Raw genomic sequence first — 15,966 nt, 5'->3', positions numbered from 1 at the left:
CAAAGCTGAGGCTGCAAAGATGGTAACCCGTTGCAAGTGTCAGCACCTTCCCCAAGTTTCAGTTGCTTTCTCTAATTTGGATTGTATGTTTACATTTAAAGGACTGTTCACCAAGTGCTCAGTGCTAGCAAAGCTTCCCTCTGTTGGACGGAAGGGAGAATAGCTTTAGCTGGAGTTGGACACTGATCCTTGTGGATCCCTTCCAACTCAAGATATTCTCTGTTCTATGATTAGAGCAGGCAGGCAGTTAGATTGCTTTGTCTTCCTCATAGCGATCAAACAATCTCAGTGTAACTGGGAGTCCCTGGCTAGAGATATAGCTCAGATATTTGCAGAATACTTGAGATGATTACTTTGCTCTCATGCAGGTGGATCTCAGCTGGAGGTGAAACTGGTGCTGCTTTGGAAGCATAACATGAGGATAGAGTATTTAGCTGTGACACCTTGGCCTCTGGACCCATCAAAGCGCAGCACGTGGGTGGAGGTGACGATGGAGGGGAGCTATGACATCTTGCATGACATCAGTTGCACCATGAGGAAACCCATCACCAGTCTGTACCGCACAACAGTTATCCGGCGCTTCTGGAACACCTTGCAAAGGTGAGCTGGTCCTTCCCCAACAGTTCTGAGTCCAGTGTAACTAAGAAGTCACTTCCTTCATGTACTGGGGTGTGGGTTATGCAGGCAGCCTTCCCAGCTCAGGATCTGAAAAGAATGTGCTTGCAAGGAAAAGGCATATCTGACAATGAACTTGCCTTCTGGCCAAGCAAATGACTCAAACTAGTCTGTGACCTAGTCTGTGAGATTGCCTCATGATTAAGGTATTGGTTGCTTCCTGAGAGTCCCAGTCCTCAGCTCTCAGACTGCCATCCCATGGAGGCGATGTGTTCCTGCAGCACTGCCTTGCTGTGAAGGCTAGTAGTACAGCACGCTCCTATGCAGTATCTGCTGCACAGTCGTGCTAAGAAAGCACCTCATGTCTCCGAGCCTTCAGGGGTTTGTGGGTTATAATTGTTCCCTGTCCAGGATGACTGTTGCTCACCACTACTCTGCAGGTTCTTTTCCATACCCTTCTTTCCCAACTTTGTTCATGTGTCTTTGCATTGACTGTTACACTTGAATTCCCTGTCATTCTCTTTGCAGACAGGCGTTGAATCCCAGTCTGACCGTAGGAAGCTGTGCTGATGCACATGGGCTCCCAAAAACCCAGGGAGTGCTGTGTGTGCAGGCATGGAGTGACTGGGGCATTGAAGGGGAAAACATGGGCTGGTGTTTAACCACCTCTTCTCTTCCAGCATCAACCAGACAGATCAGATGTTGGTTCATCTGCAGTCTTTTGACACAGTACCGGAGCACTTCACCATTCCTGAGAGCACCAAGAATGGAGTGCCCCTCTTCTATATCCCGCCAGGCTCAACCACTCCGGTATGACCCCTCTCTGTCCTACTTAGCATGGGACAGGTGTCCTTCCTACCTGTTCTGTATTGCACCAGGCAAAGCTGAGTCCTAATAAACAAGCAAGACTTTCTATAGCTCTCAGTCTTCATCTTTTCTCTTTGTCCTGGTCAGTAGCAGAGTTTGTGTGCAATGCAGTCCCATCCCATGCTTCTTCCCTGTGAGAAGAAGCCTTGCAGAAAATCTCCTACGCATGCTGCAAAGCTTTCTCTTGTAATGATGTGAGTTTGAGACCGATGGGGAGGCTAACGTTCTTCTGTTGCAATTTTTCAGTGGATACCTCATATATGAGTTGCTGATTGCAGCCTTGTGCCCTGGTATTGTGGCTCAGCACCATCAGGGGAAGATAGGATCTGCTAAATGGCTTTTATTTAACAGGCTCATTGCTCTGAGCACTCATGTGAGAGAGGCATATTTGTCATCTACACAGCAGAAACTAAACAGAAGATGAGCTAACAGTTTCCACTGTGAAATTCAAACTCACTGAAGCTCACAGTGCAGGATTGCTGACACACTGCCTTCTTCTTGTTAGCAGTGTCCTTGGCTTTGGCAGAAGATAATGACTAGCAGAGAATTAATTTAAATTTAAAATTTTGTTGCTTAAGCCCTTTACTCCTTTTGGTTTACACAGTACATCATTCTATGTATGAACATACATCCCACAGCATATTTGGAGTGTTCCATCTTGTGGCTAACTGCTGCTTTATTTCAGTGCCAGCAGTGTTGGTATAGTTGGTTGAATCACAGTGTTACCATATAAACATGCCAGAGTTGCCCAATGCTGGTACTTTGTTTACTGGTATCCTATTTGCATGTGCATTCTCACTTGGGTTATCTTGGTGTTTAATTGCTCTGCTGACACAGGCCAAATATTCTCCTCTCAAGCAGAGAAGATGCCATTATATGCTATCTTTTCTGTAGTTAAATTACTTGATGCTATGTAGTTAAATTCCCAGTTAACTTGACATTTCAGCAACCAATTTATTTTTGCTTGCGTTGTTTGCTTGTTTCAATGTGAACACAGTTATGCTGGGAGGCAGTTACTGAAAGCTAGGCATGTGCATGGCCTTCTAGGTGTAAACAGCTCAGCCACTAGAGAAATTCCTGTGCTCTCTGGGTAGAAGCACACAATTTCTTACCGAGCATAGCCTTCTTACCAGTCCATCTTGTCATTTTCTCAGGTGCTATCCCTGCAGCACAGTGGATCTGACTCGAGCCATTCCCAGTTTGCCTCATACTGGAAGCCTATCCTTTCCATGGATGCCAACTTCTGGCAGAGGTGGCTGCACATGCATCGTATTGTTCTCCTTCTGGAGCATGACACGTATGTAACTGGCAGGGCTGAAATTGGGTGCACTCTGTAGTCCAGCCAGCGGAAGTACAGAGTCAGTTTTTCCAGACACTGCAGAAGCTGCATTTCAGTTCAGTCGAGGTGCAGCTGTGTTGCAGGCCCCTATGGCCGTGGGGAGGACTCTGCTAGCTGGAGCTGATGGATGGCCAAGGGCAGAGGGACTGCGGTGGGGAAGTCAGCTTTTGTTAAGAGGGAGGTTGCACAGGAGCACAAGTTGTTTCTCAAGTCCTCCTTGAATTTGGATTTCCTGAGTGCAGCAGATGTGGACTATCCATTTGAAGCTGTCTTACAGGCTTTTGTTCGCTGCTGGAAAGCACTTGCCCCAAAAGCACAGATTTCCTAAGGGTGGCTCTAGTAGCAGAGTTACAGGAACAATAGCTGTATATTGCATGAAGTGCATTAGAGATAATACAGGTGTGCTCTCTGCGAGCTTTAGAATGGGATCCCTGTGGCTCAGGGTGTGTGGCTCTAACTGACAGGCATGGACATGGGGCATATTTGGATATGAGCAGCTGTGCGGGAGGAAGGCTGATGTGCTGGTTGGAGGATGAGTTGGAATGGATGTAGCTAAGGGTCACAAAGCATTGGGGAGGAGATGAGCAACTGTGGTTTTAAAATGTCTGTCTGCCACATTCTGCAGGCCTGTGCCCAAGCACCTGCACACACCAGGCAACAACGGTCGCTACAGCACCATCCAGTGCCGCATCTCTCATTCTGCTCTCACCTCCCTGCTGCGGGACTGGAGCAGCTTTGTGCTGGTGGAGGGCTACTCTTACGTCAAGCTGATGCATAGGTGAGTGTCTGTGAGGTGATTCCGTGAGGAAAAGTGGGCACGTGGCCAGGCCAGAGATCCTGTTAGACCAGTATGCTGCGGTGAGAGCAGATGTCTGGGGGAGAGGATAAGAGCGTATAAGCAGATATGAAACCTTGTGTATTCTGAATTGCTTCCACTGTGTTCAAGGCACGGACCAGAGGGAGAGGGAAGGTAGCTGGAGGCTGAGGGTGGTTCTGCGTGCTGGGACTTAGATGTGTTGCTGCCATCTTATGTGAGCTGTTGAGCACTGGGGAACAGGCCTATGCTTGGTCTGACATGACAGAACAACACCTGTGTTATTTCAGCCCTGTCTTAATCTGTCCTCCCTAGCTCTGAGGATCCTACTCCCTCCTCATTTTATGTGGTGCGGATCATCTCCAAAGCTCCCTGCATGGTTCTTCGCCTGGGCTTCCCCATTGGCACACCTGCACAGGCCAGGAACAAGGTGAGAGCTGGCTGGCTGCTTCCAGGGGTAGAACCAAGCAAATAGTTCTGGATGTGGAAGTGGTGGATAGATCACAGGCAACACTGTAGGCAAGTATCCTCTAATACCTATTATATTAAAGCTTAGATTGGTGTGAGTTTACTGTAACAGAAAGGGACATTTTAGACAAAGCTTTTTGTGAATGAAAGCTTGTCTATGTGAGATCTAAACCCAAAAACATGAATATCAATAGAATAGCTGGTCACATGAATGCTCTTTTGAATGCATGATAGAACTGTGGGCCTTGAAATGACTCAAAGATTATCTGGATTGTCCTTGTGACCAAAACCCAATCAATACAGTCTGTCAAGAACAGCAGATATTTGTCTGACTCATCTGTAAAGACCTCTGAGATGGATGTACTATGTGTTCCCTAGGCTATCTGCTTCAGTAGGTGGTGAGTTGCGTATGTATATTGTATAATGGGACAAGGAGGGGTTAGAGATGAAATGCAAACAGTTCCCTGTGTGACCAGTGAGGGAAAAAATAAAACACACCAAAAATACTTCAGAGACATGCAAGTATTTTATATGTGTGTGTATATATATATATATATATATATTTAATAACTCATTTGTTATTAGAACAAGTAAGGGGGCTGCCCCAGTCAGATTCAGAAGGTGAGGTCACTGTGCAAACTGTTTCTCCAGCTTTAATGGCAGAGACAAGTCTAAGTGTTCCTAGGTAGAGCAGTAAGTATGAGAAACGTGCCATTAATCTGTGTGAAGACTTTGTTATAAACAAGAGGTCTATCATTAAATTTTGATCTTTCATCTTCATGGAAAGTTTTGGTTTGTCTCATTGATCTTCTCCTCTGATTGATCTCACTCTAAAGCTGACATACCAGTAGGGCCATCTCTTTCTGAGATGACTGTCCTAGATAACACGGTGCTCTGGCGCTCAAACACCTTTGTGTCATTAGGAGGAGATCCAAGCTTTGGGCTTTGATTGTAAGTGACAGGTTTCACAAAGGAGTTCCCCCTGGCAAGCATGAGTTAACACCTACCTTGTGAAGAAGGTGTGGGACAGGCATGGCACCAAACCCTGCAGCTCTGGGCAAGCTCCAGATCATTGCAGCAGGAGCTGCAAATAATAAATGGTATAATGCCCAATTTTTTTTTTCTTGTCTACCAGGGGGCTGACTAGCTTCTCAGCTGGAGGATGGCAGAAGAGTGTAGCCCACCTTGTTTAAGGGGGAAGGTCCCTTCTAACCTCAACCATTCTGTAATTCTGAAATATGTAAGGGTAGAACAATATTCAGAGCTGCTAAAAACAAGATAAAAAAGTAATCAGGAAGTCATCTTGAAAGTATATTGGAAAAAACAATCTAACCTAAAAAGTAGCTTTAACTCTTGAAACCTTTTACAATAGAAGTTTGACACATGAAGATGATGGAGGTGGAGTCCATAAGCTGTGGGAGTAATCTATCCAATCTTATGTGTAGTAGTTAACGTTACAGGCTGTGGAAGGGAGGAGAAATGAATGTGGGTACTTAAACTGTTTTTGTGGAGAAGCAGGCATGCAGTTAATTTGTTTAGAGATAAGAAAAGTGATTTCTCCAGCCTTGAAACCATCGTTAGGTTGTTTTGACCTTTCTCATGCTTTTAAAAATATTTGGTGTAGTTGTTAAATTATGGACCTAAGAGCCTTGGTCCTCCTTATCTGTATATTCGAAGTTGCTCTGGGAGCTTCTTGAACAGACTGTCTCCAGACATAGGTGATCATGTTTACCTCTTGCTTTTGCCATGACAGATTGTGGAGGAGTTACGGGACCGAATCCTGCAGTTGCGCTTTCCTCACAGGGTCCAGAGCAAGGAGGCAACTCCAAAAGCAAAGAGGAAAATGTTGGGCAGTAGTTCTCCCTCCAAATCTCCACCTGTGGCTGGGGTCCAGTCAGCCCTCTCAGACAGACCCTGCCTTGTCGTGCTGCACAAACCATTGGAGAAGCTGCTCATCAGGTAGTGATGGGAACCCAAGCTGGCAGTGTGATTGCATTTCCTGGGAGGGGGAAGGGTTTGTGGGTGGTTCTGTCTGTGGCAGAGTGAGAAACTATGATGCCTGTGCTTGGTTGGGATGGTTTGAGCTACAGGGCTAAGAATGGTGGATGTAGTCTGGACTTACCAAAGATGATGCAAATTAAGTTGAGTTACCACTGTCTGAGGGAATTCTGTGCTGAACTAGACGTGTTCTGCTTCTGGAAAGCTCTGTCCCAGGCCCAGCGAACATGCTGTGAAGCCAGGCAGTTCTGGTCCTGAGCAGAGCATCTTTTCCATCTCAGCAAGCCACACTTGTACCTTCTAGGTATGAGAAGCTGCCTTCTGACTATCGAGCTCCCTTCATTCTCAACCTGGAACATCCTCCAGTGTCTGGCCCGCTCACCATGGTGGCCAATCGTACTGCCTCATCCACCCTGGCCTCACTGTCCCGCTACTTTTATCACCAACGTTGGATATGGAGCGTCCAGTCAGGGCTGGCACCAGCTGTGCCCATCACAGCAGTAGCCCAACTCCTTTCCACACTCACAGAGTAAGTTGTATGCCTGAATGGAGATGCTTTGTCTGATTAGTTCTAGGGATGCAGATCTGAGGCATAGAGTTTTACTCATGGCTTCCAGAGTTATTTATGCCAGTGCTTCACCCAGTTCTTCAGCTGCAGTTGAGGAAAAGGAGTGTCCTGGAACACATACAAAAGGGCAAGTGATGTTTTTATGCCTGGAGTGTGTAGATCTTCACTCAGGCTGTTCTGTGCAAGGTGCACCTCTCCCCATTCTCTGCATGCAGTTCTCTGCCTTGGTAAGAGATATAACGGAGTGAGGGGTTCAGTTAATTCTTGTATTTAAGCCTTGCAGTACAGATAGAGAAATGCTCTTTGTCTACTACCTCTCTGTTGCCAGGGTCCGTCTGTCAGAGGGATTTCACTTTGCATCCAGTGGGGATGGAATTATCAATATGGTCCTGGAGTTGCCCATACAGGTGAGCCTGGAGGCCACAATGAGGAAACAATCCTTTGTTGCTTCTTCCAAGGTAGATTCACCTTCCTGTGGCGGGTAGGTGGGTGTGATTATTTTCCCACCCACTTGTAGTGTGTAACCTTGTGGCAAGTCTCCCTATACACAGCCTCCTCTGAAGTAAACCAGTGTGCATGTTGGGTCCTGCTTTTTTATCTCCGATTAGAGACCTGCTTTGCTGGCAGGAACAGGTTATTCTGGCGGAATTCTGGGGCTGATGCAGGTTCCCTCTCTCTACCACCACAAGCGGAGCTGGTGGATGGGGCTGTGCTGTGTGATGGGCACTGGGTAGGTGTGTGCTCTTGCTGCTGGCCAGGCTCATGCTGTGTCTCCCCTCCAGATTGATGGCTCAAGTGGCAGCAGCAGCAGGGAGAAGCACACCTGTGTTGTCCAGTACATCCTCTTCCCCCCACACTCTACCTCCACCAAGGACAGGTGAGGCCATGGCCCTGCTCCTGGGGAGGGCTGGCAGCAATGGGGGACGTGACTTCAGTTTCAACCTTTGTGGGTAGTGTGGAGAGCAAAAAGGCCATCCTATAATCTAGCTAAACACCCAGCTGCCACAGATGGCTCACCAGTTAGGTGGGGCTTTGCCTGCAAGCCTGCAATTTGTGTGACTGTCCTCAGAGAGGACCTGCAGAAGGTTTTTGGCTCTGTTCCATCTCATAGAACTTACTTTGTCTTTCTTCCAGCTTCTCCACAGATGATGACAATGATACAGAGGTGGAGGCCATTGAAGTGGACACAGAACTGAATCTGGTCACTGAGTGCTGGGTAGAGCCACAGAGTGGCCATGTTCACAGTACTGCTGAGAACTGGAAGCACCTCCATGGCTTGCCCTACCAGAAAATACCTAAAGCGGTAAGTCCCTAAAAAGGTGAGGGCATGGGCCCTTTTTTAGAAGGAGACGAGTTTGTTGCAAGTGTACCACAGTACTATGGGATGAGTTAACTAGGAGCCAGAAGAAGTGAGAATGCTAGTAACAGAGGAAGCTGAGATTTCCAAAAGAGGAACTGGGCTGCTGAACAGAAGCGGCTCCTGGATTGCAAGGCAGTGCATGCAGTGTTGCTCTGGGATATGTGGAAGAATATATCTTATTTTGTTAAGAGCTGTTCCATTAAAGGGGAGTGAGCTAGGCCAGAGCAGGCTTGCAGCATTGCCATTGCACCACCTGAACAAGGCAAAAAGAGATTAGCACAGGACTGGAGAAGGAGAGAGCAATGAGTAAGAGTGAAAGAGACGGGACTGTGGGTGTTTCTTCTTTTGAACTTGAAACTGTTTTCTGCTGCATGAGGGACTAGCAATATTGCTGTGCACAACTGAGCTTTGATTGCTTATTACAGCTCTACCCACGGGACCTTACATGCATTGCCACCATGCTGACGTTTGAATACATCAGCCAACTGTGCCAGAACAAGGAGTGGGTCTGTCCTCCTTCAGACACCAAAGCTACTGAAGGTGAGCCCATTTATGTCCTGGCAGGTTTGAGGAAGCAAAAGGAGGTAGCTAGGCACCCAGTTTATTGAGCAGTGTTAGAGACTTCTAGAAGGTTGAGCAGGTATTTTTGACAATGACTTTCTAGACTTTGGTGGCTCTCACTTTGTTGCACTTGTTCAAAGCTGTAAGGGAGATGGCTTCACTCAGGGAAGGCCAAGAAAGGCACTGAGATTTTCTGTCTGGACTGGGGAGGCTTGAACAGGGAACTCAGAAGGTCTGGTTTGTCTTCTTCCTTTCGGGTAGGGTTGTGCCTTTGTGATCTGACACAGTTCACTGAGAACTCCAGCAATGTGGGAGGGAGTAAACCCTTGCAAGACAATAAGTTTTTGCTTTAAAGCTTTTCTCAAATGTCCAGGCTGAACATTGCTACTACCTAAGCTTCTTGTCAGGAGTTCATCCTTGATCTTTTATTTGCTTGCCTTACAGTGAATAACATAGCCAGTGTTGTGTGAGTTTCAGGGAGCAAGGATGAGCCCAAATGCTGGATCATTTCACTTGTCCAGTGGGAGCAGGAGAGGGCCAGGAAAGCTCAGGGCATGGAGGACAGACTCTTTCCTGAGGAAGAGAACAGGAAGTGTGTGAAAGGATGTGGGGAGCCTGCCGGATGGGAGATCTCTCCAAAAATGAAGGGTGTCCTTGTTCCTGACAGCTCTGCTAACATAGGCTGCCTCTGGCTCCCAGCATGGCTACTGACCTCCAGCAGTATTTCCTGTGACTTTGATGTGCAGCTCTTGTCCCCTGGCAGTTGTGGGCCTAGTTGTGCTGCAGTCAGCTGGGCTGTGTAGAGTTTTATGGGTTCTGCTCTATCCTTGAATGAAAGTGACAGGGGACTCCATCAGCAAGGTACCTCTCTGTAGGTAGCTCACAACCTGTTGCAGTCTCCAGCAGTCTTTGCTCTTCATTTCAGTCTTCCTTTGTATCCCCCTGCTCTCATAAGTAGAAGGAGATGGGGCATTGTTGCTGTGCCCTGTCACTTGTGCTCATATGTTTCATTTAGGGCTGGTGCCACATATGTCCAGGAGATCTGGGGAAAGGGCTGTGTGATGCCATCTGGAATATCATATTCCCAATTCTTGCAGATCCAGACATGGGGGCTGGTTTCAGAGTGCATGAGATCCCATTCCAGTTCAACCTCATGAAGCTGTTGCCAAGGTGTCAACAGGTTGAAATGTTCTTCCTAATGCTGACAAAAGGTGAGTGTCTCTTGACTGCCTGCATCCTCTGGTCCTCCTTTGGTATCTCCGTACTCCCTGCTATGTGTGCTTGTCTCCCTGGGACACAGGTGTGGGGGAGCTGCCATGTCTCTTTGAGTAGCTAAGTGCTGTTCCCAGCTCTGCAGCCCCAGGGCTGTGCAGATGTGTTGCATTCTTGTAATGATTGTTTTGGAAGAGTTGCTTTCTAAGTCTCAAATCTAGATAGTTGCTTTGCATGGTGAATTCTTGTCTTTATCCCTGCCATCTCTAGACCAGTTACAGTAGTATGGAGAGTCAGTGCATGGTAGCTTGTGTTGCTGGAGTTGCATCTCGGCATTCTGCAGGTCAGGCTTTTGGAGGTGACAGGGGAAACTTCTGGCTGTGTAGAAATGTTGCTTTGGAAAGGGCTGTCCTCTGGGAGCCTGGCAGGTGGTAGCTCTGGAGATGCTGTCTCTGAAGCTGCTGTGGTTCTGTTTTGGAGCAGAGAATGAGGAAGTGACCAAGGACTCTTCGTTTGTGCCCAATGAAATGCTACTAAACCTCTTCCATGGCTGCCTGCAGCATGACCTCAGTGATCGGGAGATCCCCATGGCTGATGCTGATCATGTGGCCTTCATGGAGCAGGTTCTCCAACGGGATCGTGATGGTCATCAACCACCCTTCACTCTCCCTGTGATCCGAGGTAAGGTCCAGGAACACTGCAGCAGGGATGCTGGCAGCTGGATTATCTCAGGGGGCCTCGCTTTAAGCGTTTTCCTCAGCTGGTGTTCCTCAGGTTGGTTTCTCTGCTCCATTCCAGAAGAAACCTCAAAAACTTCTGGGACCCTGGAGCAGCAGGACACTTCTGCATCCTATCATCATGCTGGCAGTAATGGCACCAGGGATATGACTGGCTCCACAAGTACTCTGCAGGTACTGCTGAACTGCTGGCCCTCTCTTGAGCCCTCACCGGGGATAAGCTAGCAGCTGCTGAAGGGCAGGAGAGTGCACAGGAGCTGAGAACAGACCGAAAGGGTGGTGTTTTTCCACAGTTGGCAGCATTTTAAGCTGTAGCCTGTGGCTGAGGTTGGGCAGGAATCCAGCAATGTGTGGGCAGTTGCACACACTATGGGGCTTAGCTTGTTAGAGCAGCATGGATGCTGTGCTGCAAAGAGCTCAGAAATCATGGGCAATCATTGCCTGGAGGCCAGAAGCAGCCCCAGCAAAGCTGACTAAACATCTCCTGTATTTCCTGGAGCCAGGCTGCTCTGAGAATGTTGTGTGGATTTGCCAGGGTTATTTCAGTGCCAGCTAGTAGTCATGGAGGAACTTGCTCTGTATGGTTGCTGCTTGCCCTGGGGTAGGCCGTGCCATGTGCTGTAAACTTAGCAAGCTTCTGCTCTTTCCTCAGAGCCTCGGCAACACAGAGCTTCCTGAGGACGATGTGACCTTGAGTGACACTACAGGGCCTTTTTCCCCACAGTGGCGATGCTATGCAAAGCTGGTCAATCCACAGCATGTATTCCTGACCTTCCTGCCAGCCACGTTCTCAGGTGAGGGTCTCTTTTGTGGAGAGGAAAAGGAGGCAGCAGTTCTAACCACCTCCTCAAGAAAACAGGAACAACAGTATCAGCTCTTCTAGGATGGAGGGGAGATTAAATAGCAGAATCTAGAGTCATTCTTCTTTCTCCATAAGGCCAGGAATAGAGCGGTGCAAAGCAATAAATGTCTTGCTGTCTTCTCCTTGGACAGTCTGCTGCTCACATTGTTTTCAGGACAGAATTCTGGCTGTGACTCATTTGCTAGCTGTAGCTATTGGAATATGCCAGCAGAGTAGATTGTTAACAAATGAAGTGAGAAGGCTGATATGGGATGCTTTAGGGGAATCCCTACTTCTGGCATTGGGACTGGTCTGCCTTCCACTTAGCTACTGGTGGAAGTTGCTAGGCTCAGCTTTGGTGCTGTTCCCACACAGAAAGTGATAGCAGGAATTTCTGCCTTGGGAATGTAATATGGGTTACCTGTTGACACAAGACAGAAGGAGGATTTTGTTTTGTGTTCTTCCAGATGTACAGAAGCTGATGTCTTGCGGATTGGACAAACCTCCAAAAGATGAGAGTGAGGCTGGAGAGAGTACTCTGAGACCTGTCTGTGCAGAGCAGGACAGGGCTGAGGCTGAAGAAGGGGATGCTGCAGTGCCATTACCTACCCTCAGCATAACACCAGTGCATGGTACTGCTCTCATGACAGCACCTGGCTAATGAATTAGGGGCAACACCTTTCCTTTCCTTGGCTTTTCCCAAGCACTCTTAATTCCTACGGTTAGGCAGATTGTACTAACGTGTGTGTGCTGGGTGGGGAGAAGCCTGTAAAATCAGTTCCTGCCTGTGGATGCTGCAGCGAGGGCTGTGGTTTTCTCAGGCAAGGAATGAGGAATGCATTGAAAGCCTTTATCTTAGGATTCTTTCTGTTTCAGAAGTGAGCCGTGACCCTGCGGAACAGAGTGGTCCCTCGCGGAGAGATGTACATATCTCCTTCTGCCGCCAGAACTCTCAGTCTGAGCCAGGCGAGTGTCGCCGATTTCGCTGCCCCATGTATATTTACAGCTGCTCTTTGGAGCTGCTACGAGAGCAGCTTGTCAGCCCACGGACACATCGTCCTCCCCGGGATGTCTTTTTCAGGTAATACCAAACATTCCTGGCTTCTAGGGAGGATGGAGGAGCATCCCTGACAAGAGGCTGGCTCCAACCGTGCCTCTTTCTCTTGGCTTTGCCTATCTACCTTACAACAACTACTTCCTGTGTGTGTCCTTTTCAGGTCCCAGTCTCTGGAACGTCCTCCTGCTGCTGCTTGGTTAGATCATAAGCATAAAGAGTTGGTGAGTTACTGCACACTGCTGCAGGAGCATTCCCACCAGTGCTATGTGAAAGGTGAGAAGCAGTGTGATGGGAGTTGGGACAGGTTTGGGGCTGGACTCTGGATCTTCTTTATGAAAACAGTGTCTTAATTTTCATGAAAGGTTACCTGAGGAAAAGGAAGGAGCTGTGGGACTTGGTCTCTAATGAGCAGGGGTTTAAAGATGCCTCTGTATTCTCTGTGGGCCTCACACGGCTTGTTCCTGGAGCTGTGCAGTGCTGTGATAGGGGGATCCTTCTTTTGAGCTTTGCTCTCATCTTTGGGGTGACAGATCCCTAAGTCTCTCAGGTGTGACAAAGCCCAGGCTAACATGTAGTATTAGACATCTTGACCGAGTCTTGTCTCCAGTACTGTGTTGACTAAAGCTCTGTATAGGGACTTGGTGGAAGTCTGGTCTTTGTTCCCCAGGGCGTAACTGTTGCCTGATTCCTGTAGCCTTGCATCTTTGCACTGGGATGTTCAAATACTCTGTTTGATCTGTAGGGCTGTTCAAGAGCCTTCAGCAGTCACACAGCATCAGCTCTCAAGACCTTCTTACAGCCATGGACTACTGTGAGGAGCTGCTGCAAGAGATAGATATCACCAACTTCCTGCTGACAGTGTGCAGCCATGTCCGCTCCTTCCGAGAGAGCCACCAACATTTCCATACACACCCTAAGGCTGCCAGCTTCCAAGTAGGCAGCATAGAGCAAGAAGAGGAGCAGAGCTCTAGAGAACGTGGTGTCTTGGTCTCTGAATCAAGGTAGGGTCTTGACTTAAAATTGGTCTGAGACAGACTGTTCTTCAAGAATTTTCTATTATTTGCTAGGAAGGATGTTGTAGGGCAGGCTTTAACAGCCACATGTAGAAATAGGTATTTCCATTGGGATACACACCTGGCATGGTGTCTACCAGACCCTTCTGGTTTTTTTTATAATCACTGGTGACATTTATCCTTTGACTGTCTCATGTAGTCTTAGCTCATAACTGTCCCATCTGGGCTGCAGAGCAGTTTATCTGCAGGTAACACTTAGATGTATTGTTTCCAGAGAAATTATGCATCTCCCACTGCCTGGCTCATCTGAGATTACTGCTGATTCTGGTGAAAAGGGCAGGTGACAGCACACTTTATCTCTTTCTGAAGAGTAGTGTCCTTTCTTCAATGAAAAGACTAGAAATAATATCACAAGAGAAAATGTTTCTGCAGAACTAGAGTATGCTTGATGATAAAACTCTGTTCTGCTAGGATGTTTCTGAGGCTTGTGTTGATTTTGGAATATTAAGGAAAGGGAGAAGCACTTTAGTCTACCTTACTGTGCTGTCTGTTGAAGAAAGAAACGCCCTCTATAGATATATATATATTTTTTTTTGGTCCTCAGTGAGCATAGCCAAGAGCAAAGTTCTTTGATATGAATGCACTACAATTTGTTGGGAATCCTCAATCTTATAACCTCTTATGCTGTAAATCAGCAGGATGAAGCTGCTTTTGAAGAATGTTGAGGTTTGGGAGGTCAGGTGACTTTTTCCTCAAGTGCAGCTTTCACACAGAAAAACTGTGGGAACTTTTCGTTGTTTATAAGATACACAATCTGAGTTGGGATTGGTGGTTTACAATAAACATTTCTGAAGGATCTGCCATCTGTATTACTAATTCAGGCACCTGAGAGTACTTTGTCTGACCTTCATTCTACTCCTCAGATTGCATTCTCTAAATACTAGGCATTGATTCTGTTCCAAAGCTGCTGAGTGAGCATGGGCCTGAGCTTTGTGCTCTGCTCTGTGCTGCCAGGACGTTAAGGGTGCTGGGACAGCACGATTTGCTGTGGAATACCCTGGGCTGAGTTTTGGTAATTCAGATGGCTCCCTGTGCTTATCTGCTTGTCTGTTTCCCAGGCAGGAGACAGCATGGTGTCAAATAACCAATCCTGTGGTTGGTTAAGCTACCTCTGGCCTGGCTTCAGATAGCCTGAGTGCTTATCTGGGTTAGAGGGTGGGACGAGGGTTTCAGGGGCTGTAGAGGTAGAAACTGGATGACTTATGACTTGCCTCGTGTTTACAGAATAAGGTGTGGGGAGCTGTGAGGTGGGATGCTTGCAGGGTAGGTAGTAAGTGTAAGTGCTGCTTCTTGATTTGCCTGTCTGACCTGCCCACCATCCTATCAGTGCGGAAATGGAAGACTACAGTGAGCAGGACTCTCACAATGTTGCTAGCCCCACAGAGGAGCCAAAAAGCAGTGTGGGCACTGGTTGCTGTTCAGAGTTTCCCCTTTCACTGCTGGAAAACGGACAGCCCTGTCAGGCACACCCTGACCTGCATAAAATCATCCAGGTGAGGAATGTGGGAGTTTGGCTTGTGTGCCACAGGGTGGTGGAGTGGAATGTCTACTTCATGGTTGGGATTTCTCTTCCAGGAAAAGTTCCTGGAAATTGGAAGTTTACATTTCAAGCCAGTGCCATCAAATCCTCACTATTTCTTCTACTGCCCACCATCAGCCAAGAAAGAGGTAGGCATGGTGCTGCCCTGGCAGGCACCTAGTCCTTATAGAGAGAAGCAGCTTTGCTTCTCATCAGTTCTGGATTTGGGGCTGGCAGATTCATGGAGACTCATGGAGACTTAGAGAGCCCACCACAACAGCCTGTTCCATTGCCTGGTACAGTTTTGGTATCTGTCCTTCTTCTCTCCCTCTCAGGAAGAGGCATCTCGGGATCAGGCAGACAGGAAAGGCAGTGAGGACATGGAGGTATCGGAAGCAGAACTGGCAGCTGAAGAAGGTAAAATTTTCTTGCTCTGTCCTAGAGAAGGAACATTGTTGTCTCACTGCGGGTAATGCCTGTCAGAACTTGTCTGTGTCTGGTGGGGTCTCTGTTTGCTAATGGGGATCCTTTGTCAACAGGAACTGTGTCTGGGTGCTGCATTGCCACAGAGAGTGACCCAGAGCTGGAGGTGGAATACCGTGAGAAGCTGGAGCATGAGTTCCCAGACACAGATTCGCTCTCGGATTCCAACACAGTGAACCAGGATGATGACTCCTTCAGCGTGCTGGGAGGGGACTCACTAAATGAGCAAGAGTTCATGGAGCAGGAGATGCCCCCACTCTTTGTGCACCTCACTTGTTCTGTGAAGCTGCGTAGCCAGCATAGCTCCATGCCTGTACAGTCCCTTCCAACTTGCCTAGGTAAGGACAAGCCTTGCTGCGAGGTTAAAGGGCAGTCAGGCTTTTGTGAGATCTCTCACTTGCTGTGGCTTTAGTTGTGGAAAGATCACTTTCTTGAGCCTGTCCAGTTGTGTGGG

General features: G+C 47.8%; 1 protein-coding gene across 8 annotated transcripts in view; it reads left to right on the top strand.

Annotated features, from left to right (window-relative positions):
- Positions 1–15,966, top strand: part of SZT2 (SZT2 subunit of KICSTOR complex) — a 54,053-nt gene that overhangs the window by 12,133 nt on the left and 25,954 nt on the right. For 7 of the 8 annotated variants that reach the window (XM_052666018.1, XM_052666015.1, XM_052666013.1 and 4 more), the window contains 23 exons: positions 369–600; positions 1,296–1,425; positions 2,637–2,779; positions 3,447–3,599; positions 3,951–4,065; positions 5,857–6,062; positions 6,406–6,630; positions 6,998–7,076; positions 7,452–7,546; positions 7,804–7,972; positions 8,455–8,569; positions 9,688–9,801; positions 10,286–10,483; positions 10,601–10,713; positions 11,192–11,333; positions 11,848–12,012; positions 12,257–12,461; positions 12,598–12,710; positions 13,180–13,438; positions 14,838–15,003; positions 15,086–15,178; positions 15,365–15,446; positions 15,569–15,850. In XM_052666018.1, the coding sequence (XP_052521978.1) occupies positions 369–600; positions 1,296–1,425; positions 2,637–2,779; positions 3,447–3,599; positions 3,951–4,065; positions 5,857–6,062; positions 6,406–6,630; positions 6,998–7,076; positions 7,452–7,546; positions 7,804–7,972; positions 8,455–8,569; positions 9,688–9,801; positions 10,286–10,483; positions 10,601–10,713; positions 11,192–11,333; positions 11,848–12,012; positions 12,257–12,461; positions 12,598–12,710; positions 13,180–13,438; positions 14,838–15,003; positions 15,086–15,178; positions 15,365–15,446; positions 15,569–15,850 (3,594 nt within the window). Of the gene's footprint in view, positions 1–368; positions 601–1,295; positions 1,426–2,636; positions 2,780–3,446; positions 3,600–3,950; positions 4,155–5,856; positions 6,063–6,405; positions 6,631–6,997; positions 7,077–7,451; positions 7,547–7,803; positions 7,973–8,454; positions 8,570–9,687; positions 9,802–10,285; positions 10,484–10,600; positions 10,714–11,191; positions 11,334–11,847; positions 12,013–12,256; positions 12,462–12,597; positions 12,711–13,179; positions 13,439–14,837; positions 15,004–15,085; positions 15,179–15,364; positions 15,447–15,568; positions 15,851–15,966 lie in introns of those variants that run through there. The other variant, XM_052666017.1, reaches the window with a different exon arrangement.

Source organism: Tympanuchus pallidicinctus, unplaced genomic scaffold, assembly GCF_026119805.1.
Source record: "Tympanuchus pallidicinctus isolate F22 unplaced genomic scaffold, pur_lepc_1.0 scaffold7, whole genome shotgun sequence".
NCBI lineage: Eukaryota > Metazoa > Chordata > Aves > Galliformes > Phasianidae > Tympanuchus > Tympanuchus pallidicinctus.
This window is presented reverse-complemented; position numbering and strand designations above follow the sequence as displayed.